This window comes from Panthera uncia, chromosome D2 (assembly GCF_023721935.1).
Source record: "Panthera uncia isolate 11264 chromosome D2, Puncia_PCG_1.0, whole genome shotgun sequence".
NCBI lineage: Eukaryota > Metazoa > Chordata > Mammalia > Carnivora > Felidae > Panthera > Panthera uncia.
Window position 1 is genome coordinate 65,225,176 of NC_064818.1, and position 26,571 is coordinate 65,251,746.

General features: G+C 38.1%; 1 protein-coding gene across 9 annotated transcripts in view; it reads left to right on the forward strand.

The window, feature by feature from the left end:
* Window positions 1-26,571, forward strand: part of ADD3 (adducin 3) — a 123,430-nt gene that overhangs the window by 90,786 nt on the left and 6,073 nt on the right. For 8 of the 9 annotated variants that reach the window (XM_049645726.1, XM_049645725.1, XM_049645723.1 and 5 more), the window contains 11 exons: window positions 2,980-3,203; window positions 13,931-14,069; window positions 17,785-17,936; window positions 18,909-18,989; window positions 20,054-20,203; window positions 20,634-20,777; window positions 20,892-20,990; window positions 22,094-22,276; window positions 23,138-23,395; window positions 24,679-24,798; window positions 25,371-25,457. In XM_049645726.1, the coding sequence (XP_049501683.1) occupies window positions 3,009-3,203; window positions 13,931-14,069; window positions 17,785-17,936; window positions 18,909-18,989; window positions 20,054-20,203; window positions 20,634-20,777; window positions 20,892-20,990; window positions 22,094-22,276; window positions 23,138-23,395; window positions 24,679-24,798; window positions 25,371-25,457 (1,608 nt within the window). In that variant the 5' untranslated portion in view covers window positions 2,980-3,008. Of the gene's footprint in view, window positions 1-2,979; window positions 3,204-7,579; window positions 7,634-13,930; window positions 14,070-17,784; window positions 17,937-18,908; window positions 18,990-20,053; window positions 20,204-20,633; window positions 20,778-20,891; window positions 20,991-22,093; window positions 22,277-23,137; window positions 23,396-24,678; window positions 24,799-25,370; window positions 25,458-26,571 lie in introns of those variants that run through there. The other variant, XM_049645730.1, reaches the window with a different exon arrangement.

Consider the following 26,571-nt stretch of genomic DNA (forward strand, 5'->3'; position numbering starts at 1 on the left):
ATAAGTGTACTCTCATCCTTTTCACCTATTTTACCCATCCCCCAACCAACCTCCCTTCTGGTGACCATCTGTTCTCTATATTTAAGAGTCTCTTTTTTGGTTTGTCTCTCTCTCTTTTTTTTTTTTTCCTTTGTTCATTTGTTTTCTTTCTTAAATTCCACATATGAGTGAAATCATATGATATTTGTCTTTCTCTCACCGGCTTATTTCATTTAGCATTATACTTTCTAGTTGCATTCATGTTGTTGCAGGTGTGTGTGTGTGTGTGTGTGTGTGTGTGTGTGTGTGTGTGTGACATCTTTACCCATTCATCTTTTGATGAACAACACTTAAGCTGCTTCTATAATTTAGCTATTGTAAATAATGCTGCAATAAACATAGGGGTACACATATTCCTTCAAGTTGATGTTTTCACATTCTTAGAGTAAATACCCAGTAGTAGTGTAATTACTGGATCAATGGGTAGTTCTGTTTTCAATTTTTTGAGGAACCTCCATACTGTCTTCCACAGTGGCTGCACCAGTTTGCATTACCACCAACACTGCACAAGGGTTCCTTTTTCTCCACATCCTCGCCAACGCTTGTCTTTTGAGTTTTTTATTTTAGCCATTCTGACAGGTGTGATGTGATATCTCATTGTAGTTTCTATTTGCATTTCCCTGATGATGAGTGATGTTGAGCATCTTTTCATGTGTCTGTTGGCCATCTGGATGTTTTCTTTGAAGAAATGTCTGTTCAGCATGTCTTCTGCCTATTTTTACTTGGGTTATTGGGGTTTTGGGGTGTTGAGATCTGTAAGTTCTTCATATATTTTGGATACTAACACTTTATCAAATATGTCATTTGCAAGTATCTTCTCCCATTCAGTAGGTTGTCTTTTATTTTTTGTAGGTTCTTTTGTTGTGCAGAAACTTTTTATTTTGATGTAATTCCAATAGTTTATTTTTGCTTTTGTTTCTCTTGTCTCAGGAGACATATTTAGAAAGATGTTGTTACAGCCGATGTCAGAAAAATTACTGCCTGTGCCCTCTTCTGGATTTTTATGGTTTTAGGTCTGACATTTAGGTCCTCTATGCATTTGAGTTTATTTTTGTGTATGGTGTAAGAAAATGGTCCAGTTTCATTCTTGTGCATGTCGCTACCCAGTTTTCCCAATACCATTTGTTGAAGAGACTCTTTCTAATTGCATATTATTGCCTCCTTTGTTAAAGATTAATTGACCTGACCATTAAATTGCAAGTTTATTTCTGGGCTTTCTGCTCTTTTCCATTGATCTATGTGTTTATTTTTGTGTCAGTACCATACTGTTTTTATTACTACACCTTTATGTTATCACTTGAAGTCTGGGAATTGTGATGCCTTGTTTTGTTTAACTTTTCAGAATTGCTTTGACTATTTGGAGTCTTTTGTGGTTCCATACAAATTTTAAGATTGTTTGTTCTAGTTCTGTGGAAAATGCAGTTGGTGTTTTGATACAGATTGCACTAAACCTATAGATTACCTTAGGTCATATGGGCATTTTAACAATATTTGTTCTTCCAATCTATGAGCGGGATGTCTTTCCATTGCTTTGTGTCGTTTTCAATTTCTTTCATTAGTATTTTATAGTTTTCAGAGGTTTCTCACCTTTTTGGTTAAGTTTATTCCAAGGCATCTTATTATTTCTCGTACAATTGTGAAGGTAGTTGTTTTCTTAATGTTCTGCTGCTTCATTATTAGTGTATAGAAATGCAACAGATTTCTGTACATTGACTTTGTATCCTGTGACCTTACTCAATTCTTTTTATCAGTTCTAGTAGTTTTTTTGGTGGAGTCTTTAGGGTTTTCTTTATATAGTGTCATGTCATCTGGTGCAAGAATTTTTAATGTCTTATAATTAGTTTGCTTGGTCTAAGTTGCACCAAGGTAACTTTAGAGATGAATTCTATCAGAGAAGACTATTATTAGAGACAAATATAGTAATCTCCCTGGTTGTTACTGTGTTTTAAAGATGAGACCAGATATCTCTGGTCTTTATTAGAGATATAGATCCCTAAGAGGAAAGTGGCCTTGACTTTCTCCCTCCTGGATCTATCTAGAAAAGTGTGATTATCCTGATAATTAAGTGAATCAGGTATTCTTATGGTTTCTGAATAACTTTTTGCTGTTTCTTACTTGGATTTGTAGCACTATGTGCTGAAGTTATTTAGTCTGGCAACCTGAATAATTCCTACATTTCCTCTAGGAAGTTGAATCATTTGAAAAACTTATAGCTGTGTTTCTCTCATGTTAATAAATTACATTCACTATAAAATGTGGTGGTCATTAAGTATGGCCAAAGTTTGGTCTAAAATAAAAAAAAAAATGTGCGAATAAGAGAAAAGAGAAGCTCTAGTGACAGTACTCACTAATTGTGGAAATTTTGCTATTATAGATGTGATTTTTTTTTTTTTCTATCACTTCTCGGCCTTTTGGCTAAGATCAAATGTAGATGTGATTTTTTTTTTAAGCTTTATTTATTTTTGAGGGAGAGAGAGAAAACGAGCACGAGCTGGAGAGGGGCAGAGAGACAGAATCCAAAGCGGGCCCAGTTTCTGAACTGAACCTGCCCAACACAGGGCTCAAACGGTGAGATCGTGACCTGAGCGGAAGTCAGACGCTTAACCCACTGAGCCACCCAGGCAATCCTAGATGTGATATCTTACTTTGGAGATTTTGATAGTTGCTCCCTCTAAAAATTCAGTTAGCAGTTGATGACATAATTGAACCACAAGTTTTCTTTACTTCTGAAACTATCAATTTCCAATTTAGCATTATAATCAAAGATATTTTTACTTTAATAAGAAATTGTTCTAATATTTTTTGAGAAGCTACTTTTTAAAGAAAGCTGCCACTGTTAGCCTCTGGGCAAAAAAAAAAAAAGTTCTGTTTGACCTCCATAAAATCTGAATTTAATAATGAACTTATCATGAATGTCCTCCTTTGTGTTTATTAATGCAGGTAACAAAGGGAGTCCTTCGACTTGAAGCATGAGTTCAGATGCCAGCCAAGGTGTGGTCACTACTCCTCCTCCCCCCAGCATGCCTCACAAAGAGAGATATTTTGACCGCATCAATGAGAATGACCCAGAATACATTCGGGAGAGGAACATGTCTCCTGATCTACGGCAAGACTTCAACATGATGGAGCAGAGGAAACGAGTTACTCAGATCTTGCAAAGTCCTGTGAGTTGAAATAATCAGAAGGCTATAATTTTTCTTCTCTCTGGAGACCTTGATACAGGGAGGTAGGAGGTACCTTAAAGTACGCTCACAATAGATGGGTGAAGGCAGAGTGACTACTAGTTGCCCCCAGGCTTTCAGAGGTAAAATGAACACCTCATTTACAGATTTAATTTGCAAAGCTTTAATAACAAACTAGTGTTGTCTTGGTGGTGTAAGTTTTCTTTGTGTGATTTCTGAGTGTAACGCTTCATTAAAGGAGGACAAAAGATGGGGCCGAGCTAGGATTCCCAACTCAGAGTGAGTATCTGTGTAAAAAAGAAAGGCATGACTGAATTGTCAAGAGCCAAGAAACATATTTCCTTTCTTTGTGCACCCTGACACTCAGAGCAACAGAGGAAGACTTCAAGCTTCTGCGGTGATGTGTGATCTGGCAGCCTAATGTGACATACACCTAATGCAGGCACACATAGATGCACACGTACCAAACTAACTACACTAAAAGTGGATTATAAACTGAAGCTGAAAATTTTGTCTGCACAGTAATATTCAGACTTTGTAAATCACATTAAAGTGATTTGTTAGTTTTCTTACAAGCCCTTAGTGGAATTGCAACGGTCACATATCAGTGATGGAAAATGAGAGAGAATACTTTGATTTAACATGCAAAATGAATTAGTAACTTTATGCATAATGAAGATCACAGACCCCTTAAGGTAGAGTTCAGCAAACATAGACACATGAGGCCCGTGTTAGGGTTAATTAGGCTTCCAACTTAGGTACTAAGTTAAGCACTAAGGCATAGAACTGCCTAAGGTGGCCCTGGTAAATCATTTTTGTTGTGCCCTTGAAGGACACATTAATTATTTGGATCAAAATAGATATATTTCCTCTTCTAAAGAAACTCACTCCACTTTTGAGGGCTAACTTATTAACCAAATGATTACAGTAACAGATAGTATAAAGTAACAGAGAATGAGATGAAGTTCAGGTTTTGTTCAAAGTTGTTAAATATTGAGATTTCTCTGGGAAGTGTTCCAAAGAGGACCAGTTTTAACTGTAAAGTTTAAAAGTAAAAAGTACTGAGCTGCATTTCTATGCCAGGGTTTTCATTTTAATTTCCCCATTAAATAAAGACAGCATAACTTCGAGTAGATCTAATTTTTTTATACCTAAAAAAATTTCCATTTGTAAATTGGCTGGAATTACCAATTGTATTTATGCCTTAGGGAACTTAATGAAATAATGGGAAAAGCAAGGCATATAGATTGTCATTTCCATCTTCACATAGCAAGAATGGTAATTTTCAGCCCAGAGAGGAACAAAGAAGATTTAAAAGAATTGTGGTTTGACCATTTTTTTCCCTAGATCTTTGCTAGTGAATTTAAAATCTCATTTGTGAAAGACTTAGAAAAGACATAAATTTTGTCTTCCTGCCATGTTTTGGGGCAGTGGTTTTCAAATTTCTTTTAATACAACAAACCTTTCAACAAAGAAATGATCCCTGGCGACCTGCATTAGTATCCATTGCTAAATAACAAACTACCCCAAAATTTAGCAACTTAAAACAGCAAGCTTTTATTACCTCATTGTTTCTATGGGTGAGGAATTCAGGAGCAGCTTAGTTAAGTGTTTCTGGCTCAAGGTCTCTCACAAAGTTGCAGTCAAGACATCATCCATGGCTACTGTCACCTGAAGACCTGACTGGCCTGCAGATTTCTGCCCTTGAGATGGGTCACCATCTTTTCCCAATGGAAAAGCCACATGGCTGTTGGCCAAGGACCACAGTTCCTTGCCATGTGGACCTTTACCTGAGACTGTTTGAATGTTCTCCTCCAGAGCAAGTATCTGGGAGAGAACCAAGAGGAGTCTGCAGTGCATTTTATGACCTAATCTCAGGCCTTAAACACCCATCACTTCCACCATATCTATAGTTAGAAGTGAGTCACTAAGTTCAGCTCATACAGGAGCTGAAGAAGGAGAGAGGAATTAAGATCCACCTTTTGAAGGGAGACTTGTCCCCTCTCTGACCACAATTTAGTTGAAAAGCATTGAAGTCTGCCACAATTTATTTACCTTGCTCCCACATGCAAAATGCACTCACTGTCTCCTAACACTCCTGCAAAAGCTTCAGCTCATTATAATATTTGCTTGAATCCAGAATCTCATCATCTAATTCTGGTCCAGCTACAGATGGTGCCCCTCAGGTGTGACTCCTTAAGTACAGGTCCTCTCAATCTGTACACCTGAGAACTAAAGAACTAAATCTGCCCCCTGCCCACACACAAACACACACACAGCCAGTGGTAGGGCAAGCAAAGATAACTGCTACTGAACATTCCTGTTCTAAAAGGGGGGAGTTAGGGGTACAGAGGAATAACTGGTTCATAGCAGGTGTGAAATCCATCTGGGCAAATGTTTAGAAGTTCCCTTAATGAAGACGTAGTCCTACTTTCCAGGGGTGACTCTCGCTAGTGGCTCTGCCTTCTGGGCTTTTGGTTCCACCCTCTGAGTCGTCTTTCCTTTTCCTTGAAAGTTAGCCTGTGTTTGTTCTTTTCTCAGCCTTCTTCCTTCTTGTAGAGGTTTTGAGGTTCAAAGACCTCTTCTTTTGGAACTACCTTTGTTCCTTCAGGCCCAAGCTTGCAGTGTTTCTGCAAATATAATTCTCTTAAAACCTGTGTGGGTCTCCTGTGAATATTGGAGTTCACTCTTTTCGACAAAACCCATAACCACTAATGATCAAATCAAAGATATGACTAATTTCTTGTTTGTAAGAAACAAGTTTGTAAGCCTTCTATTTAAAATGCTGAGTTTATTTGGGAAGAAAGGAAAATAGGGAAACTAATAAAAGCAAAGTATAATACTTGTTTTTATTAAGCCCCTTATTAGCACCTATTATGGGCACTATTATGTATCAAATCCTATTTAATCCTCAGAACAACTCAAACAAAAAAGTATTAATATCCCTAGTTTACAGATGAATAAACTGAAAGTTAGAGGTGTTAAATAACTTGCTAAAGTTTTTACAAGTTTAGTTAAATTGTGGGCTCTGAATGTAAACTCCAAAACTCAGACTTAACCAGTAGGTTGTACCACTTAAAGCATTCAATAACAATGAAAAAATTCCACCCATATATTGTTTTATTCATCTTCGAATTCTGTTGTTCAGGTTCATTTAATCCAACATAGGAAGAGTTTCCAATCACAAGACATTTTGGTGTCTGTAAATTTGTTTGACAAACACAGTACCTTATTGCCTTGAGCTGAGAAAATAAGAAAAAAGAATGTTTCATCTTGACTCCCAAGTATTACTTCTAGGAATTTCATGATCTTTTGTAATGTGTGTGTGTGTGTGTGTGTGTGTGTGTATACTACTATATATATCTATGTATATATCTATATATAGTAGTATACAGTATAGTAGTATATAGATATATATATATAGATATACTATACACACACATATATATATATATTTTAGTATATTGTAATGTGTATGTATATTTAAACCTAATAAAGTGTTTGTCTTAGAAATCAAGTGCTGGTGAGTAAACAGGGTTTAGCTAGAGATCTTGTTAATGCAGCAGAGAGAATCTACAAGTTTTAACCAGTACACCCCTCATATATATGCCTATGGAAACCCTAGATTATCATTAACCCCCTTATCTCAGAATGAGGTGTCTAAGGCAAACTGTTGGAATTAAATGATGTTTCATCAAAGTTAAAGACGCATATAAGTTGAAAAATTAACAGTACATTGTGCATAGTAGATATTTAGTAAAATTCTATGTACATCGATGGATGGATATATGAATAGCTGGGTGGGCTTTGAGTCATTAAACTCTTGCAGGTTGTCCATCAAGCTCCTGTTGAACTTAACAGCTTAATGTGGAAAACAGTTGGTGGGTTTCAGAAAAAGAATGAATGTTCTCAAACCTCACCACTATGGAAAGCTATTTAATCTGGTTGACAGAAATGTGCAATGCTACTCTGAAAGATAGAACAACAGGAACTTATAGGTAGTGATAGCTCAGGCATGTGACACACTAACATTTCTTAATAACAGGGCAACATGTAATGCTACAAGCTACTTCAAATATAGGAGAAACTTCAAAGCCATATATATTTCAGAATATCACTATAAGACCTAAAATGTTAACAGCGCACCTAGTTGGTCAGAATCACCGTCATTTATCTGGTCACGTTAGAAGCTTAAGATAAAGGTGTTCTTTATTAATTTTGTTTGCATTTTTATTACATACTAGCTTCAAGAAAAGAGAGTATTCTAACCTTTAGCTTCATATTAATTAAGACTTAGGTAGAGGATAAAGACCATCCAGAAGAAAATTTGGTTTATTTCTTTTTTCTCCTTTCAACAGGACCAGTGGTAATCTATTTCCAAATGAATACATTTCTTAATGGAGAAATTCTAAGTAAGTTTGTTATGCTCCTAATCCCACTTTGGGAGAGATCTAATAACATAATTGTAGGGTGCCTTGGGAGCAGCAAGTCTGTAATCTTTTTTTTTTCTTTTTGCTCCAATTTTTCTCTCTAGTAATTATTATGAGGTAGAACATCCAGGTGTGAATATTTAAAATCAATCTCTGATATTTATCAGTATTCCATTACATAATGTCCATAAGTTAAACATTACTTATAAATCAACCTATGTAATTTTCTTTTGTTTTTGTTTTTGTTTTTTTTTTTTCCCCTAGCCTTAACTGAAATAATTCAATCAGGTTATTTTCTTTTATCAAATTGGTCCTCTTTTCTGTGATTTACAATACCTTCCATCCAATATCACTTTCTCCTGAAAGCTCTGATTTTAGATACAGAAACTAGGATCTGATACTTCAAGGTAATTCTGCCTTTGGTTTTTAGTATACATGAATATGTGTGTACTTAAAGTATAATCTTACCTATATGAATCTCAGGTCTCCAAATCTTTCTTGTTTTTATAATCATGTTTATTTTTATCCATACTTTATGAATTCAGAATTTATAGAATTGCTGTGTCAGTATTGACAGACAATGCATAAAATAAAAGGGTATGAGATTCAGATAAGGCTTTTAAGGCATGCTTTTTCTAATTCAAACATTTTGATTTTCATCTAGTGATTTACTTTTTTTTTTTTTTTTTTATCATACTCTTTTGGATGTGTGTTAATCAGAGAGCTGTCCAAAATATAATACTCTGGGGACCAAACAAGTTTTCAAGTAGGATTTTGTTTGAGTTGAAGAATTAAATGACTTTCCAAAACTTTATAATGTTCAGTGAAGATTCATTTCTTATTTTTAAAAAATAGATGAATTTCTCCCATTCTATGATGGACAGACCTAATTACACAAGAGGAATTTCTCATTCAAATAATGGACTTTTTTTTTTTTTAATGTTTACTGATTTTGAGGAAGGGGGGAGGGGCAAAGAGAGAGGTAGAGAGAGAATCCCAAGCAGGCTCTGGGGCTGTCAGCACAGAGCCCGATGCAGGGCTCTGTCCCACGGACTTTGAGATCATGATCTGAGCTGAAATCAAGAGTCAGATGCTTAACCAATTGAGTTACCTAGGCGCCCCTCAAGTAACAAACTTTCAAGACTTTTTTAGATCTTCAGATTCTAATGCTAAAAACCTGTGAAATGGATTTTACTATCATTAACTCAATTAAGATTAAGATCGGATTCTTTACTTTCTTTCCTTATATTCTAGGAAAGGAAAACACTCTCACTATTTTATTAATTGAGCACTGAACTAGACACTCAGGGAGACTCCAGGAATGTGAAAGACAACAGCTTCAACCATCAGATATCATAGTGTGGTAGAGTGGGAAAAGTAAACCACAGACCTATGATAGGTATCCTAAGAATAGTAAAGGCAAATGTTAAAAGAATTAGAGTTGGGTGGGAAGAGAAGAAAATGGAGATCCCACCTAATTGGGGTGATTAAAGGAGAGACTTCAGGAAGATCACATTTAAGACAAGTGTTAGATAAAGGGTAAGAACTGATTAGGTAGAGGAACAGCAGAAACCAGCATTTCCCTTTGATGAAACAGAGTGCACAGGGATAGAAAAGTACGGTGTGATCATAGAGTGATGCGCAAACCTCATAGGCTAAATCAGAGCACAAGGTAGTAATGGTAGGTACACCCAAAAAGTTGCATGATGAATTATAGAGATCCTGGAGTACCAGACTGCTTGACCTATAAGGAGTCAGCCTATTTTCTCATCATTTCCAGTTCTGATCTGTTTATAACAAATGTTTTGATATGTACATATATATGCACACAGTGCTTGCTTTGCATCTGGGTTCACCACCACCTATTAGCTGCGTGGCCTAGGAAACTCACTTAACTTGAGCTTCAGTTTCCTTGTTGGTAAAATGGACCTCATGGAGTTGTTGTGACAATTAAATGAAATAACATAAAAGCAAGTTGTGCAGAGCCTAGCCCATAGTAGGCAAGTATTTTTGTGAAAATTGTATACATGACTTATATACAGTATTGCTGATTTAAAGCACTTTATGGCAACACTTTGAAGATTATATAATTATAATTCTTTAGACCGTATTTTGGGTTTTAAAGGTCTCAGAGAATCTGTCCTCCTGATGGCAGTCAGGTTTATTATGTTCACAGATTCATGCATTCAAGGTGCAACAACTCCCACTACTTCCTCTTCTCTGCTCTTCTATCTCTAAGATGGAAGACACGGTTTATGCTGTGGTTTGTGTATGTGTTGTTTGTCTTTTACCCTGACTCTTCTCTGGTGGACGCTCTAGGGAATTGTTGGTTTAATCTGACTTCAGAAGCCAAGCATGTGACCTTGCTGCCCTGTGTATAAGTTAGTTTTTCATTCTGCTTTGATGGAAAAATTTCCAGCTGTAAGAGGGCAAGTATTTTGGTACTTGAGGACCATCATAATCTGCTGCTATGTAATTTTTTTGCTATTTCAGTACAACCTAATGCCCTAATCTAGCCTAAGAGGTTTACTCTGTATTTCTGATCACAACATGCCTGCTGCCTTATTAGTTGTATTTGGTTTCAGTGATACAACCCATCTCCCATAAAATTACAGAAAGATCCTGTGCCCAGCTGAGAGTTACAGATTTCAACCTTTACTCCATTTACTTGTTAGCTGTGCAGCCTTGAGCAAATCACTGCCTATCTCAGGACTTTGTTGTGAGATTCAAATGAATAACTATAAAGGGTTATTTTATTAACATTGGATTTCAGAATATGGTTAACTGTCATCGTAAAGATAAATAAAATTTTTATTCTTTGAATACAGTATTTTAAAGCTTAACATGTTTATAGATAAATTTTTAAAACCAGCTGAAATTTTATCATTAATTTTTATACTGTCTTACGACTGAGGTAATTATCTGAATAATACTCCAAATATATTTGAAACATTAAAAATGAGTTATAAATGTTCATGACCAAAAACATTAAATCTTTTGTAATAGAAGATTTCTTATCCGCTGAAGCTCTTTCAACTATATAAAAACGTTAGGGCAATTTCACTTACTTTGAAAATTATTTTCCTGCACTTTGTGGAAACTAAATTCATATTTTTCTCTGAATTGATTTTAGAAGGGCTTACACATCCCCTTATGATACCATGGATCATCCCAAAGCTTTAGGATTGTGCCCACTGTATTGTGGGATGTATGGAAGTGGTAAAAGCATTTTCACTAGTGAAAATAGCATTTGACCTGAGTTCTTGCCTTTAACATTCACTGCCTTGGACAAATTTTTCAACCTTTCTTATTTAGCTTTTTCATCCCACTCAGCAGAAACGTCTCATCAGCTCATAAATAGTTGTGATTCTCTTGAGCAACTGGTTGGTTTTTAATCTTAAAGCCATTATAAATCATACTGAGCAGATTATCTTAATTAATTCATGTTGGCTTAGGCCAACTGTAGCAAATGCCTACAGTTTTATAACATGCACTTTGTATCTTAATCTCATTGCTGGCTCTCACTAACCTCCTTATACTAATTTCTTCTCTTTAGCTTAATTTATCTAACCTGTATTTATTTTTTTAATAATTTTGATCTCTAGAATCTGCCTTAAATTCTTGCTGGAGCAACATGAGGAGGGGCATTCAATAAAATATTCCCATTTCTCAGTAAGTTATTGCAATGTAAATAATGAGTGATACACATAGTAGGTATCATCAGGTTTTTTGTTTGTTTTTTGTTTTTTTTTTTACTGAATGAATATTGGTTATAGCTGCTTTCAGCTGAAGAAAGTTTAAATAGAATTTGGTTTTGAAGGAAAGATAAAGTTTCAAAAGAGCAGATTGGCCCTTTGCCAGGTGTCCAGAAGTTTTCTGTAGTTTATAAAAGATAAATGAGTGTATCTGAAAGATTCTTTCTCATCCAGCCTTAAATATGGTAAAATACTCATGTTACTCATCTGTATGAAAGTGTCCATCCATCTTATATATAGCTCACAATCATTTTATGTTCACTAAGTCGTAGAAATGTATTAATGGAGTCTTCTGATCAATGTAATGTGTCTTTGTAGAGGATATTTTATAGGATAGTGTCTCTGGTTTAAGTCATATTTTTAAATGAGCGAGGTACAGTCAATGGATTTAGATGTTTAGAATTTTTTTAATGTTTGTTTATTTTTTGAGAGTGCACAAGCAGGGGAAGGGCAGAGAGAGAGGGGGACAGATGATCTGAAGTGAGCTCTGCACTGACAGCAGCAAGTCCAACGTGGGACTCGAACTCAACCCTGAGATCATGACCTGGGCCGAAGTTGGGCACTCAAACCAACTGAGCCACCCAGGCACCCCAGATGTTTAGAATTTTTATAATTTTGCTAACGATTTACATTTAAAAGCCCTCAAATTTGTAAAAGAAAAGCCATGTTTAACTGGTATAAACTGCTCCATGAACTCAGAATTCAAATATGGTCACTACTAGTTTTTAAATTAGTCTCTTAAACATTCACCTGCTGTATTAGCAGAAAGTACAGTATCTTCCTCTTGGAATTTCTGTTCTCCTCTAAGTTGTCCCAAGAACCTCAGTGGCTTACACAGTGCAAAAGGGTTCACCAGTGACTTCTATATCCAAGATGTGGCGTGTACGTATGTCTTCATGTGCACATGTGAGTCATGCTAAAGTCTCTTCAGTCCACCTCGGCCACTGTGCCTTCCTGCCCACACATGGTAGTGGTGTTGAAAACGAGTCTTACCCTGTCCAACAGGAGATGCAGGTTCACTGTTGACACAGATGTCTGCACAGGCCACTCTGGGGCATCAGGGAAAGGTGACCTCCCTCCCCCTCTTCCTGTGCTAAGCTCACTTAGGGTGTTCCGTGGTGCCCCATGATTGAACTCCCAAGATTATATTTTTTCGCACTCAGCTCTTTCAATTCAGATCATGGATGCCTCTCAACTGTTTCTCTAAAAGCAACACAAGCATTGAGTCGGGACTGGTCCTAATATTTACTACCTCATAGCCTCAAACCACATTTCTCCTTCCATCATGGGCTCCTATGCCTTTTTTTTTTTTTTTTTTTTTTTTTTTTTTAAGAAGTCCTTTCTGAAAATCTGAATCATTCGGTCATCCACGATGCAAGTCTACATCTAAGCAGGGACTCCAGGAGATCTTATTCTCAGCCTTATAAGGAAGGCTACTGTTGGTGACTGAAAGGAAATTCACCCTTCTGAAAAAGATTTCTCCAGTGATCTCCAAGGTGTTTGTATGGACTCTTCTTGGAGGTTGTGATTCCGGAGCAGTTTTCTGCCTTCTCCCTCTTAGGTGAAGTGGTTAAAAATTGAACTTAATTTCTGGCAGAGATTCTGTCTCATATGTAACCAAAAGCAAGGTTTAGAGGACTTACATTGCAAGAGCTTTTGTATTTAAAATGAATGGGAAAAGGTTTGAGCAAGAAAACAAATGAATTTAATAAAATAAGTATTGGTTAGGTGTTATGGAAATAAAAAATGAGCTATTTCAAGTAATGTAAAGGATTGAGAGAGGTTTCAAATGATGAATCATATTAGCAACTTAAGGGTTATTCGAACAGAAAATTTATCTTAATGTTCAGAATTTGTACTGACATGAACACTGTTTCTGACACATACACATATGCCCCCAAGAGATATAGCAGAATTCCAGAACAGGAACATATAGTACCCAAAGTTGGGGGAAAATGTCCTTTCTTTAGCACAGTGTTGCAGAAGGGGAGTAAACAGTTCTCAGCTCTTATCAGTTTGCTTTCAGTCTTCATAGAGTTAAGGGAATTGCCACGGAATTCTTAAAATGGAAGCCGTGATGTACGTAGTATGTCTTAGTGAAGATTTCTGTGAGTCAGTCTGTAGTCAGAGTCTTGCCCCATCCAAATAGGGACTCTAGCCCAACCTAGGTAATGAGGCCACTCGGCAAGGAATGGCTCTCTTTTTGCATCAGTCTGTACTTGGTACTCTAGTTCCATATTGTTAACAGAGTTGCTTTATATATATCTGTCTATTGTAGATGATAGCTCGTTTTCTTTGAGAGTAAGACTTTCTAACGATTTTTTTCCTCCCCTGAAGGCAAGCTTCTTGCCTGCTTCTTCCACTGTTTTATTATTTTATGTTTTATATTTGTTTCAAAATTGTATACATGAAACCGTATTCAAAAGAGGGATGAGAAAAAGATTGATTACAGAGAAAGTTATGTTTGGTTTGTTCTGCTCCAAGTGAGATGTATGAGCTCTGTGGTCATTTTTGTGTGTTACAGGCCTTTCGGGAAGATCTGGAATGCCTTATCCAAGAACAGATGAAGAAAGGCCACAACCCAACTGGATTGCTGGCATTACAGCAGATCGCAGATTACATCACGACCAATTCTTTCTCGGGCTTTACTTCACCTCCTCTCAGTACGTCAGTTTCGAAAAGTTTAAAAAATTATAATTTTATCTCTACTTTGAACATGGCACATCTCTAGCAGCATGTTCTACTCTGGTTCAGTCCTTAAGTTTATAACATCTAATACTTAGAGTAATATAGTGTTAAACTCTCTTACCTTTTGTTATCAACCGGGCATTTACTAGACTTTGTGAAGTTGTAAAATAGTTACAAGACATGGGCCCTGTCCTACATAAATGCGTAATTTTAGTTGAGGAGACCTACCATGAATGCAAAAAAAAATTAAAACTGAAAGATAACTGTAAAACATTACAAAGCAGTTCGTAAGAAATTGTCTAATGGCCTTTTATAAGTCATCATACTATGAACTGAGAGTTGAGATTGATTATTGGTTGAAGTGGACTGAGAAAACTCTGAAAAAAGAGAGGCCTGAGCTAACCAGGCTTTATAAGATGGAGTGGTTAGAATTTGGTGTAAAAGAGGGGTTAAGATATTTTTACATTTAACAACTCTTTAGTAAGAGCACCAGTTTGGTGAGCTGAACACTAAGCACTTTATACATCAGCAAGATATGTCCAGAACTCCCTGCAATACCAGGACAGGTGCAGAGTGCCAGAAGGTAATGTCAGGGACTGCTTCGGGTCCGAGTCAAGGGATGAGACGTCATATCAGCATTAAGGGATTTTCTTTTCCTCTTTTTTCTTTTCTTTTGTTTTCCTTCTCTTCCTTCATTTCTGCCTGCCTTTGGTTTTGGTTTGGTTTTGTTTGGTTATAGATTTATAAGTAAGAGTCAGTAAATGCAAGTACTTTCCAAATAGAGGAATGGCATAACAATTGAGACCTGATGTTGAAAACATGCTGGGTTAAGGTATGTTTGTAGAACTCAAAGTGGACCATGTGTCGGCACATATATACTGGTTAAAGAATCTTTGAAAGGGTCCCAATGTGAGGTATACGTGCTTGAACTAAAATAGTAGTGTGAGTACAAAAAGGAAGAGATACGAGAAAGGCATAACTAAGGAAGAGTAGAGATGACTTAGTAACAGTTTGATGTGAGGAGATGGTGTAGATAGTGGGGGAGAAGAACTATGAGTTACAAAATCACTCCTCTATCTTGGAAGAAACATTCTATTAGAAGAAACAGAAAAATTCAAAGGTTGCGCTTGTTTGTTTGTTTGGGGTTTTTTTTGCTTTTTCTATAATATTGAGTATCTATTATGTTCCAAGCACCCTGTTAGAGATAGGAGATAACACTGATAAACAAGAGAGACAAGATTCCTGTCCTTGTGGAGACAGAAAATGGTCAGTTGATAAGTGCTATGCAGATAATTAATAGATGGTGATTTGATAGGAGGAGCTAGGTGACTAGATTAGGTGATCAGAGAGAATCTCTCTGAGGAGGGGACACTGAAACTGAAATCTGAATGACAAGAAGGAGCAAACCATACGAAGATTGAGAGAAAACAGTCCAAGTAGAAGGGACAAGTACAAGTGTCAGATGGAAATAAGAGGAGAATGAATTTGGTGGTCTCTTCAAGGAACAAAAATTAAAGGTTATGGTCTGGAACATGGTTTTGGGGGAAACCAGTAGAACAAAGTGAGATCAGAAACAAGCAGAGAGGCTGAATTATGTAGGGCTTTGCAGCCAGGGTTGGAAGTTTGGATTCTATTCTAATTTTGAAAAGCCATTTAAGCAGAAGGGTGATGTAGAAAGACCTGTATAGTTTCTGTGTGAAGAATTAACTGAGAATTTCATGGTATTATTAGTAGACAGAAATAGGAATGTCCAGAGTTGGGGATCTCTTTGGCGTGGGAAATGGAAGAAGTTCAACTTCAGGCATGCCAGGGTTACCCAGAGTTGCCAAGACCTTGTAGCAGTTGGAAAAACACTCCTAGAGCCTAAGAGAGTGACTTGGCAGATGGACACAGATAAGTATTCATCAGGGCCGTGTGTGTAGATTAAATCATACAAGAGGGTATAGGCAGAGAAGAAAAGGGTCTAAAGAGAAAATTTCGAAAGTTAGAAGAGGAAGACTGGTCCAGGAAGACCAAAATAATAAGAGGAGCTATCCTGTGTGTGTCCTAGATACCCCAGCAGGAAGGGGGAGCCGCTGAGGTTGCTGGCTGCAATGTACAAAGGCATGGCAGCGGGAAAGCTGTGTCTCACAGCTCAGAGGTCAGGGAGTACAAATCAGCCAGTTTGGCTGGAAAATTTACGTTGTCGAAAGTGGAAGTTAAAGTTGGCGGGGAAAGCGGGAGATCGATTAAATGGCTGAAATTTTGTTAGAAATTATATTGTTTCATAATGGCTTACATATTGAAACTATTTCTTTGAATTAGTTCACAACATTTCACAAGTAGATCTCACATTACAGTATTGACTTGGGGCCCAAGTTTAAAGTTGAACCTTTCTGATAGCCCTGAACTCAGATTCTCACACGGTAGCAGCTGATTGTGAAGTTATAGCTGCCCCTTCATCCCAGGCCTGTGTTATCTCTAGCGGCCTACGGGCTGCACCAGGCCTGGTTTATGCACTTACATGAATATCTTGTAGGCCTTCAGGTCTGGGGCTTCTGCAAAACTTTGAGCAGGGGAGTAGTGAGGCTAACCGTGTTCCTTTACAAACTCAATCTGATGACTTTGTGTAGAATGGATTTATAAAGAGAGGGGCCAAAGGCAAGGACAAGAATGAGAAGGCTTACATGTGAGATGAGGCCTGAACTCAAGGATGGAGAATGAGGGAACTCATAAAGAAGAGAGTGGTGGAACGTGGTGATGAATTACGTCTGGTCGCCCAGGACAGGTTACGTTGATCCTGTGGGAATTGTAGTACCATCAGTATCAGAAGACTGAGGAGAAGTGAGAAGGTAGGAAAAAGCAGGGAGATAAAATCACTTTTCTACTCTTTTAACTTGACTGTTACTGTGTCAAGCAGTTAGAAGCAGCAGGCTGAAGGGTGGGCAGGAGGGCCTGCTCACAGGTAAAGACCAGGGTGTCTGAGTCTGTAGCGTTTTCATGGGGAAAAGGAACATGAGAGAGGAGTGTAGGGGAGGGTTGAGCTTCAGGAAGGAGCCACAGACGGGAGAAAGGGAAGAGAACTTGTCGAAGGAGAAAGAAGCAGCAGGTGAAAGGGGAACAAGAGATCCAGATGATACCATACAGGCCTGTAGAAGAATTCTAGGGAAGACGTGGTAAATGGTGTCAAGGAGAACAAAGACTAAGAAAAAGTGGAACTTGATCACATCGAAAGTTAGCAATTGGGTCATTAAAACCCAAGCAAAACTAGGTTTTGTTGCTTAGTCATGGCAGAAGGCACATTGTGGTTTGAATGCATTCTTTTCCATTTTAAATAATTTTTGTTTGACTAAAAGTCAAAAGGGCTATTAGAAAAGTAGCTTTCCGTTGGGATCTTTTCATCATAAAGTTAGCAATAACCTCAGGATTAAGAACACTTTCACCTTTGGGATCACGTGACCATTTCCCCCCAGTGGTGTGAACCTGACTCCCTACCAAGTCCCTCCCCCACAAGTACAGTACTAGACGAAACAGCAGAGAAGATTGCTGATGCGCCTTTCTCCAAAGGAAGATAAGCTAATGAAACATTGTGCGGGCTGATAAGTTTCACATCCGAATTTACAAGGCTGGGACACTCCCAGACTCCGGCTGCTTCCAGGTGCAGCAGTGCTTGACTAGACAGCAGTCTCTATCCACACCTTCTCCTTTTAGGTCTCGGCATGGTCACACCTATCAATGACCTCCCTGGGGCAGATACATCCTCCTACGTGAAGGGAGAGAAACTTACTCGCTGTAAGCTTGCCAGCCTGTATAGACTCGTGGACTTGTTTGGATGGGCACACCTGGCAAACACCTATATCTCCGTGAGTTCTTTGGCTTTCAATTCCTTTTTGAAAAAATCCCAACTAGAAGGCAACTGTACTCTTCTCCCCTTGACTCCTAAGTCTGATCAGTCTTCATTTTCTGAACCTAGCATGCTGGGTTACAACCTAATGCTGATTTAAACCTCTCCAAAGGAGAGGCTGTGGTTAACCTCACTTTCTCTTTCATTTACCGTCTGTGTTGTCCTTTTCGTTCAAACCAGTTGCAAAAACCATCTGAGAAGAAATCCTCCTGGCACAGTTTTCTCTGTGTTAATTCTGTCTGAGCATGAGGGTCACTGAAAAGCACTTGGGGCAGGCAAAGTAGAGGAGGCCTGGGACGTTTCCTCTCTGGTCTTTATTCTCTTTAAGTGTATTTTTTCCGTTCATTATCATCTGTGTTTTCATGTTGTCACACGTGGAAACCAGACAATATTTGGAAGCAAAAAAGTATGAAAAGACTGTAATGGAAGTGGTGCCAGTGCTAGGTGCTGTCTTCCCAGAGTTCTTCCCCACCCCCCCCCCCCACCCCCTGCAGCCTCTCCTATGTTTCCCCTTCCGTCTCCACTTCCTTCCTGCCTTCCCAGGAAGACTTCTCTTTCCTTTGCCCCTTTCCCCTTCATTTCCATGTTGTAAATCAAGATTATAGTCATTACCACATTCAGTTAATATTTTCTCATGAATGTAGCTGACCCTAAGCAACCTTAGAGCTCCCGGGATAAAGCTTTACGGAAGTCCAGTAAATGAGAAACTAATGGCAGAAATTTTTAGCAAGTGCTTGAGTATTGAGGGAAGAAAACTTTTCATTGAAAGTTTCCCATTGCATACCTTTAATTTCTACTTTGTTGCTTTCCCCACCCTCCCAGATCTCTTACAGTTATTCACTACAAATATATTTCTAGTCGTGTTTACACTGCAAAATATGAATGACCTCGTAGTAATTGCCTATTGTTTGTTTGTTTTTCTTTCTCCCAGGTAAGAATAAGTAAGGAGCAAGACCACATAATAATAATTCCTAGAGGCCTGTCTTTTTCTGAAGCCACAGCCTCCAATTTGGTATAATTTTCATTCCTATGTTACTTTTTCTGTGCTTCTTTGTGCTTTTCTAACAGTTTTCAGCTTTTAGTATGGGACAGAACAAGAAAAGGTATGGATGGAAAAAACATTTGATTAGTGAACAAGAAAGAGTTTGGAAAGTTGTGTTGATTTTTAAAAAAAAAATTTTTTTAGCCTTTATTTGTTTTTGAAAGAGAGACAGAGCCTGAGCGGGGGAGCAGCAGAGAGAGAGGGAGACACAGAATCTGAAGCAGGCTCCAGGCTCTGAGCTGTCAGCACAGAGCCCAAAGTGGGGCTCGAATTTACGAACTGTGAGATCATGACTTGAGCTGAAGTCGGACGCTTAACTGAGCCAGCCACCCAGGCACCCCAACTTAGGTTGATTTTTAAGAAAAGCTTTCAGGGTCAAGAAAAACAAGGTGGTTGAAGAGACTCATAAATAAGTTGGTCTTATCAGTGAACTATCCATGTTTTGGAGGGAATCCTTTGACTTTTTTTCCACCCTGTACACTCTGGAACTTTTAAAAAACACAAAGTCTATGTGTATTTTATAAATAGATTTCAATAAAGTTCAGTTGGTGTGAGCAGAGGGGCTGGCTGACTGTGTGGCATTTTATTTTTCCATGATTGTACTCCTAGGCACTGTCATTGGCCTCTGGGATGACAGGAACTCCATTGGTTCTGGGTGCTACAGTGTCAGCAAGTGGAAATTTTCCAGCCAATTCAGTAAACACTGGACTTGTTCAGACCTTTAGTGAAGAGTTTAAGTTACTTGGTTTTTTGGAAACTGCTTCTTACTAAATCGAAATTTTGTTTCCGACTGCCTGTTTTTATAAATAAAGTTTTATGGGAACAAAGCCACACCCATTCTTCTACAGTTCTGAGTGGCTCTACATAAAGTGGCAGAGTTGGGTAGTTGCATCAGGGGCCCACAAAGTCTAAAATATTGACTATTTGGCCTTTGACAAAAAAAAGTTGGCCCCCTCCCCTGGTTTGGTTTGTGGATCACAGGCAAACTTTGATACATGTGTACCAATTAAATATGTCTCTCTGATTTTTTCCAGGTGAAAGTCAATATCATAGGAGAAGTGGTTGATCAGGGAAGTACTAACCTGAAAATTGACCACACAGGCTTCAGTCCCCATGCTGCGATCTATTCAACACGTCCTGATGTTAAGTGTGTGATACACATCCATACCCTGGCAACAGCAGCTGTAAGTTGCTGAAGGCTAAAACCAGCAATGACTCTGGGAAGTGTGGTATATTGAAAATATTAATCCTCTGCATACCCAGAAAGCAAAATTTCCTTTGGACCAAATGCTGACATCGTAGGAAACAACTAGAGAGATAGCATTTGCATTTTTCACTAATCAGCTAATAATTGGGTGCTGAGCTCTTTGGAGTAGAGTTTCTTTCATAATGTTTGGCACAACGTTTAAACTGAGTTCTATCCCCTAAGTCCTTTTTTTTGTTGTTGTTGTTTTTTCTTTCTGGAAGAAGTGAAGAGCTAAAGTGAGAGAGGGGTTGGAATGGTGGACTCAGTGAATTAGGCCAGTGCTTCCTGAGCTGACTAAAGAATCCGGTTCTTAGGAGAGTGTAACTAGTAACTAAATATGTTCTTTTAACATGGGCCCAATCAAATAGGTATCCTCCATGAAGTGTGGGATCCTTCCAATTTCTCAAGAGTCCCTCTTCCTGGGAGACGTCGCCTATTATGACTACCAAGGGTCACTTGATGAACAGGAGGAGAGAATTCAACTACAGAAAGTTCTGGGGCCAAGTTGTAAGGTATGCAGTAGAGTTCCTATCGAAGGAGCTATTTTTGTTGCTGTTGCTGTTGATGAAAAACAGTGTGAGCTATGCCAGTTATTTTAAAGTGATTGCTTTGTGATTCTATTTTAGGTGCTGGTACTCAGAAATCATGGTGTGGTAGCCCTTGGAGAAACGATTGAGGAGGCTTTTCATTATATATTTAATGTGCAGATAGCCTGTGAGATTCAGGTAGGAAAAATTATCCCCCCACACACTTGTTTTTTATTGTTTGCAATTTGCTTGTTGTACTGGGTTTCGTATTATTTATTTTCAAAGTCCTATTGGTTGGTGGCTTTTTGTTTTGTCTTTTAAGAGATCTGCTTTACTTGAATAAAAAGGGTCAACTCAGTTATCTCTTGAATTGAAAAGAGGAAAAAATTTAAAATTCACATACAGACGCACACACACAAATCTGAGAGCCTCATAAACATCGTTTTCCCCATAATCCTGCTTAATTGTAATTGTCTCTGTTTTTACCCTGTAGTGGTTGTGGTCACACTAATTAGAAACAGAGGCAACCGTCCGTCATCAAAGATCAGATGTAGCCACTTTTATAAAAAGCGCAAGGAGCAGGGCCAGAAGTTTTATGAACGCCTGCAGTTTCCAACAATTTCACAGCCTCAACCTTATTATAATAGGTTGGCTATTTATTAACTACTTTTTTCCTCAGAGAAGCTGAATGTATTTTTAACAGACCTAATTTCCCTCTTCAAGAAGATTCTCTTGAAGCAAATGGTAATAATCTTAATTTATTAGAGGGCCACAATAAAGGGGAAAAATCTTTTCTGTCAGTTTTAATGTCTAACAACCAACTTTTTTTTTTGTTGCTCTAGCAGTCCCTTCTTAAACGAAGCTGTGAAAAGCTTGATGAAATTAAGATAATGAGCTGCTTCTGCCTAAATATCCTTAACTTCACAGTGTAGTGTCTATATTCCTTTAAAATTATAACTTTCAGCAAAAAAAAAAAAAAAAAAAAAGGATAGCCAAGGGAAAACTGCAAGATAACTTTAAAATTTGGCAAGAGAATTCAGTTTCTTGAAATATGTTAAAAGGAATGGCTCTAAATGTGTTTTCCATCAGGGAGGATCAGAATCCTGGAAGGTATCTTTTTCAGATCAATGGAAAAGATACTTCAGCTGCCCATTTTTACAAGTGTATTGCCTTATTCCTGTTGTTAGGAGCCTGGACAAGTTATAGGTATTTGCTGAATTGAAATCCTGCCTTTTTAAAAGTAAAATATTCATTATAATCTTTTACAATCTTGTGCCTCTATATTTTGCCATCGATTACAGGTGCAGGCATTAGCAGGGGCAGGTGGAGTAGACAATCTGCTTGTGCTGGATCTTCAGAAGTATAAATCTTTCACTCATGCTATAGCAACAGCCGGAGGAGGAGGAGTGAATATGGGCTCCCATCAAAAATGGAAGGTTGGCGAGATTGAGTTTGAAGGGCTGATGAGGACTCTGGATAATTTGGTAGGTGAAAAATTGAACGTAAACTTGGATTTCATGTCTGCAGATTCAAGAGCAAACGCTTCCATCTCCCTTTGGTCTGGGAACATGCTTATACCTCTGGGAGCTGAGTTGGACTCTGGGGAGGCATTCCAGTGTAATTTTACCACATTTTTAAGAATCAAACAGTGAAACATGCAAGTGTCATCTTTATTTATTTTATTTTTTACATTTATTTATTTTTGATAGAGCGAGACAGGGCACAAGTGGGGGAGGGGCAGAGAGAGAGGGAGACACAGAATCCGAAGCAGGCTCCAGGCGCCGAGCTGTCAGCACAGAGCCTGATGCGGGGCTCCAACTCACGAGCTGTGAGATCGTGACCTGAGCTGAAGTCGGACGCTTAACCGACTGAGCCACCCAGGCGCCCCTTTTTTTTTCTTTCTTTCTTTTTGTTTTTTTGTTTACATTTATTTATTTAAGTGTCATCTTACTTTAGATTTTACCCTCTTCCACTAAGGGTCAGAAGAAGATTGCCTTGAGACTGAGGAACAAAGATTTAAATGAGCACTGAGATTTGGCTTCCAGAAAGCTGGAAAATAGCTAGGAAAATTTTCTGGTCAGCAGTTTTGAAATTACCTTTGTCAGGAACAGTTGTGTGAGTGGAAATCACATTGTCTGCTGGAATCTGTTTTCACCAGATCTTGAAATTTGCTTAATTTCAACCCTAGTGTTATAAATGGAGGTTACGTGAGGTTTGACAGATATTTTCGTCTTTGTTTTTCAACAAAGGAGTCTTTCTGATCACTTGTTTAAAGAATTAAGAGTCCAAATGCTGTGTTTGGTGCATGTTTGATCATTTCAAATGTGGTTTTTTTGCTCCCTTAGGGGTATAGAACAGGCTATGCTTATAGGCATCCTCTCATTCGAGAGAAGCCTAGGCACAAGAGTGATGTGGAAATCCCAGCAACCGTGACCGCTTTTTCCTTTGAGGATGACACAGTGCCACTCTCTCCTCTCAAATACATGGCACAGAGACAGCAGCGTGAAAAAACAAGATGGCTGAACTCACCAAATACTTACATGAAAGTGAATGTGCCTGAGGAGTCTCGGAATGGGGAAACCAGTCCCAGGACCAAAATCACAGTATGTTGCTATTTTATGTGGTTTGCCTCTACTAAATATTTTGCCTAGTTACTTATATGAATTGAATGTTCTATGTTAAAAATGTTGGGAAAGCTGAATATAACAATACTAACCTGTCATTTATCAGGTATAAACTTTGTACAAGATACTTTGTTTTCTGTGACTTAAATGAATTATCTCATTTAATACTCTTAACATGGAGAGGATGTGGTTTTTCTCCCGTTTCATAGATGTGAAAACTGAGGCACAGAGGGATTAACTAATCATTTATGAATAGTAAAGGCAAGATTTGAACGCATACAGTGACTCTGGAGCCCAGTTCTTAATCCACTACTTGGTACTGCTTTGCAGTTTATATTGTACCAGTGAATCAGAACCATAAAAGTTATCGACACGTGATGGTTCCAGAGTTTCATGAATTACTGCACAGTTATGCTTAGGCAAAATCTTGAAGAGTGAGAAATGGATTGTCTTGTATTTTTCAACATTTTGCTTCAGATTTGGTTTAGTTTTAGAGTGCTGATCACCAAATATTCTGTAGATACTCAAAATCGGTTCATCTTCTCATATAAATCAGTAACATTCACTGTGGAAGTGCCTAGACATCAAAGTGTTTTTCCCTAGTTTATAAGATTTCTTATCTCCTAGTAAAAGAACATAATTAAACTCCTAAGTTTCCCAGAATTGATTTTATTGGTGGAGACTGATGGCCAGCCATGATTGATCTTGATGAATATTCGTCTTCTTTAAAGGATATAATAAGGGATAAAGGAGAAAAATTATATAAGGCTTTTCCATGCCTGTAGTTCTGTTATGGATTACTACCAGATTACCCTCTGTGTAAAATGCTGGTCAGGGGATTGGCCTTTCCTGGCAGCCAAAAATAGAAAAATGAAGTCTGGAAAACTAAATCTGAAGAGATTCCTTGAGTCCTTTTTGGTGACTTAGCCATCATCAGCTGATGAAACTTCAGTGCAGGCAACAGCTCTAAACGTGAGTTAATAAGAGATCAGACTCTGATTAAGAGATTAAGAAAACTTAAATAGCCATCTAGGTGAGTATTCATGCAAATAGTAATCACATCTTTTAAGTGAGTGCTGATCATGAGCCTTTTTCTAACTAGTATGAGACATACAGTAATTGACCGCTAAATACTGCTTAGTGAAATTCTTTAACATATTGGCAGTGTGTGCTCCCTCTCCTTGAGTCAATAAACAGTTACCAAAAACCTACCATATTTCCTTAACACAAAGCCTCATTCTAGAAAATTTTTTATTTTTTAGTGGTTGAGAGCAGAGGACTCTTCTAAAGTTAGTAGTGGAACACCTATCAAAATTGAAGATCCAAATCAATTTGTTCCTTTAAACACAAACCCGAATGAGGTACTAGAAAAGAGAAATAAGGTAAGATGTAGTCATCTGTGGCCAAGGGAGTCCTTTTTATACTGTTTTATGTGATTAAATCTGATTAATACCAAGCTTGGGGGGTATGAATACAGAAGAATTTGAAATGCAGTGTAATTTTTTTATGAGTGCATTTATTTTGAGAGAGGGAAAACGTGCATGTGCAAGTGAGGGAGAGGCAAAGAGGGGGGAGATAGAGAATCCCAAGCAGGCGCCACACTGTCAGCACAGAGCTCAACGTGGGGCTCAGTCTCATAAAACCGCAAGATCATGACCTGAGCTGAAATTAAGAGTCAGACACTGAACCAGCTGAGCCACCAGACGCCCTGAAACTCAGTATAATGTTAGCCTGTATTGAACGCCTCCAGCTCTGTGCTAGTCACTGGCAAGCGGGCTCCATGGGGAAGAGGTAGTAAACATACTGCTGCTATATTAGTGAAAGTGAGCCCTAGTGTTAGTGGAAAAGGTAATTCTCCAACCAAGAGCAAGCCTGTGGGAAAAGAGAGTAAAAGAGTAAAAATCATCTGTCTGCATAGTTGCCCCCAAGAACCCGTTACTGTGTTTTGATTCAGATTCGAGAACAAAACCGGTATGACTTGAAAACAGCTGGACCACAGTCGCAGTTGCTTGCTGGAATTGTTGTGGACAAGCCCCCTTCTGTAAGTCCATGAAGCCACATGCTCTTGGGTTTTGATCTGCCACACTGATTTCTTTGCTTTTTAAATATGAGTATTTATTTTTACTAATGTTAATATAAGCACAAGTTAAAGAGTCAAGTAATTGCAACGCTTAAAATGTCACGTCAGCTCCCAATTTCCAGGGGCAAGGACTTTCTTCTAGCATTTACCTTCATGTTTCTAAAGAGCTTCTTTGTTCTGCTTTTTCTTCGCCTGTCAATTTTAGACCTCAACTGACTTTGAGTCTATGTCATCAACTCCCAAGAAGTACCATTATTTTGTAGATCCCTAGGAGAGAAAAAACCCTGACAATTATAATTGTAGGAAGCCATCAATTATTGGATGAGTTCAGATTTCAGAGATGAGAAAATGTTGGGGAAAGATTGTATTACAATTTCTTTGTTAAACCAGCTTTCGGTGTTTATATTATTAAATGTTTACTGCTCAGCCAGGTAGTATCCCATGATTACATTTCCTTTCTTATACCACTTTTCTCCCCCTAGAGTTAATAATTGCCTCCGTTTTTCATTGGCTTAGTGTTTTGGGTACATTGGCTTAAAAGTTTGGGAAGAACTATAAAGTCCTTCTTAATATTACTTTACAAAGGTTCAAGGGTAACAGCTAATCTCTCATTGCTCTGTCATTCCAGCCCAGATCTGGACTGGTGGCTTTCAGGCCAGCTGCACAGGCTCATCCTGGGGATTCCTCTGCCTCTTGCCTCTGTACTATCTCCTGTTTCCTGCCTTGAGTCTTCCAGTTTCTTGATTTCCCCCTCTATCATTGAGCATATCCTCTAATAGCTTTCTGAGAAAGGACACATAGGAGGTAACAGCCTGAAATCCTGTATTCTACCTTGAAATGTTTAAATAATAGACATAGAATTCTAGTTTAGAAATCATTTACCTCACAAATATGGAAAACATCACTCTGTTGTCCCCTGTTACTGATGAGAAGGAAGAGAGCACTGCGATTCGTGTAACTTTGTATAGGGCTCTTTTTTATTCTTTTACACCTTTTCTGCATTCCTGCTGTTCTGAAATTTTATAATGCTGTGCTTTGTAGTAGGTTTCTTTTTTTTTAATTTTTTAAATTTTTA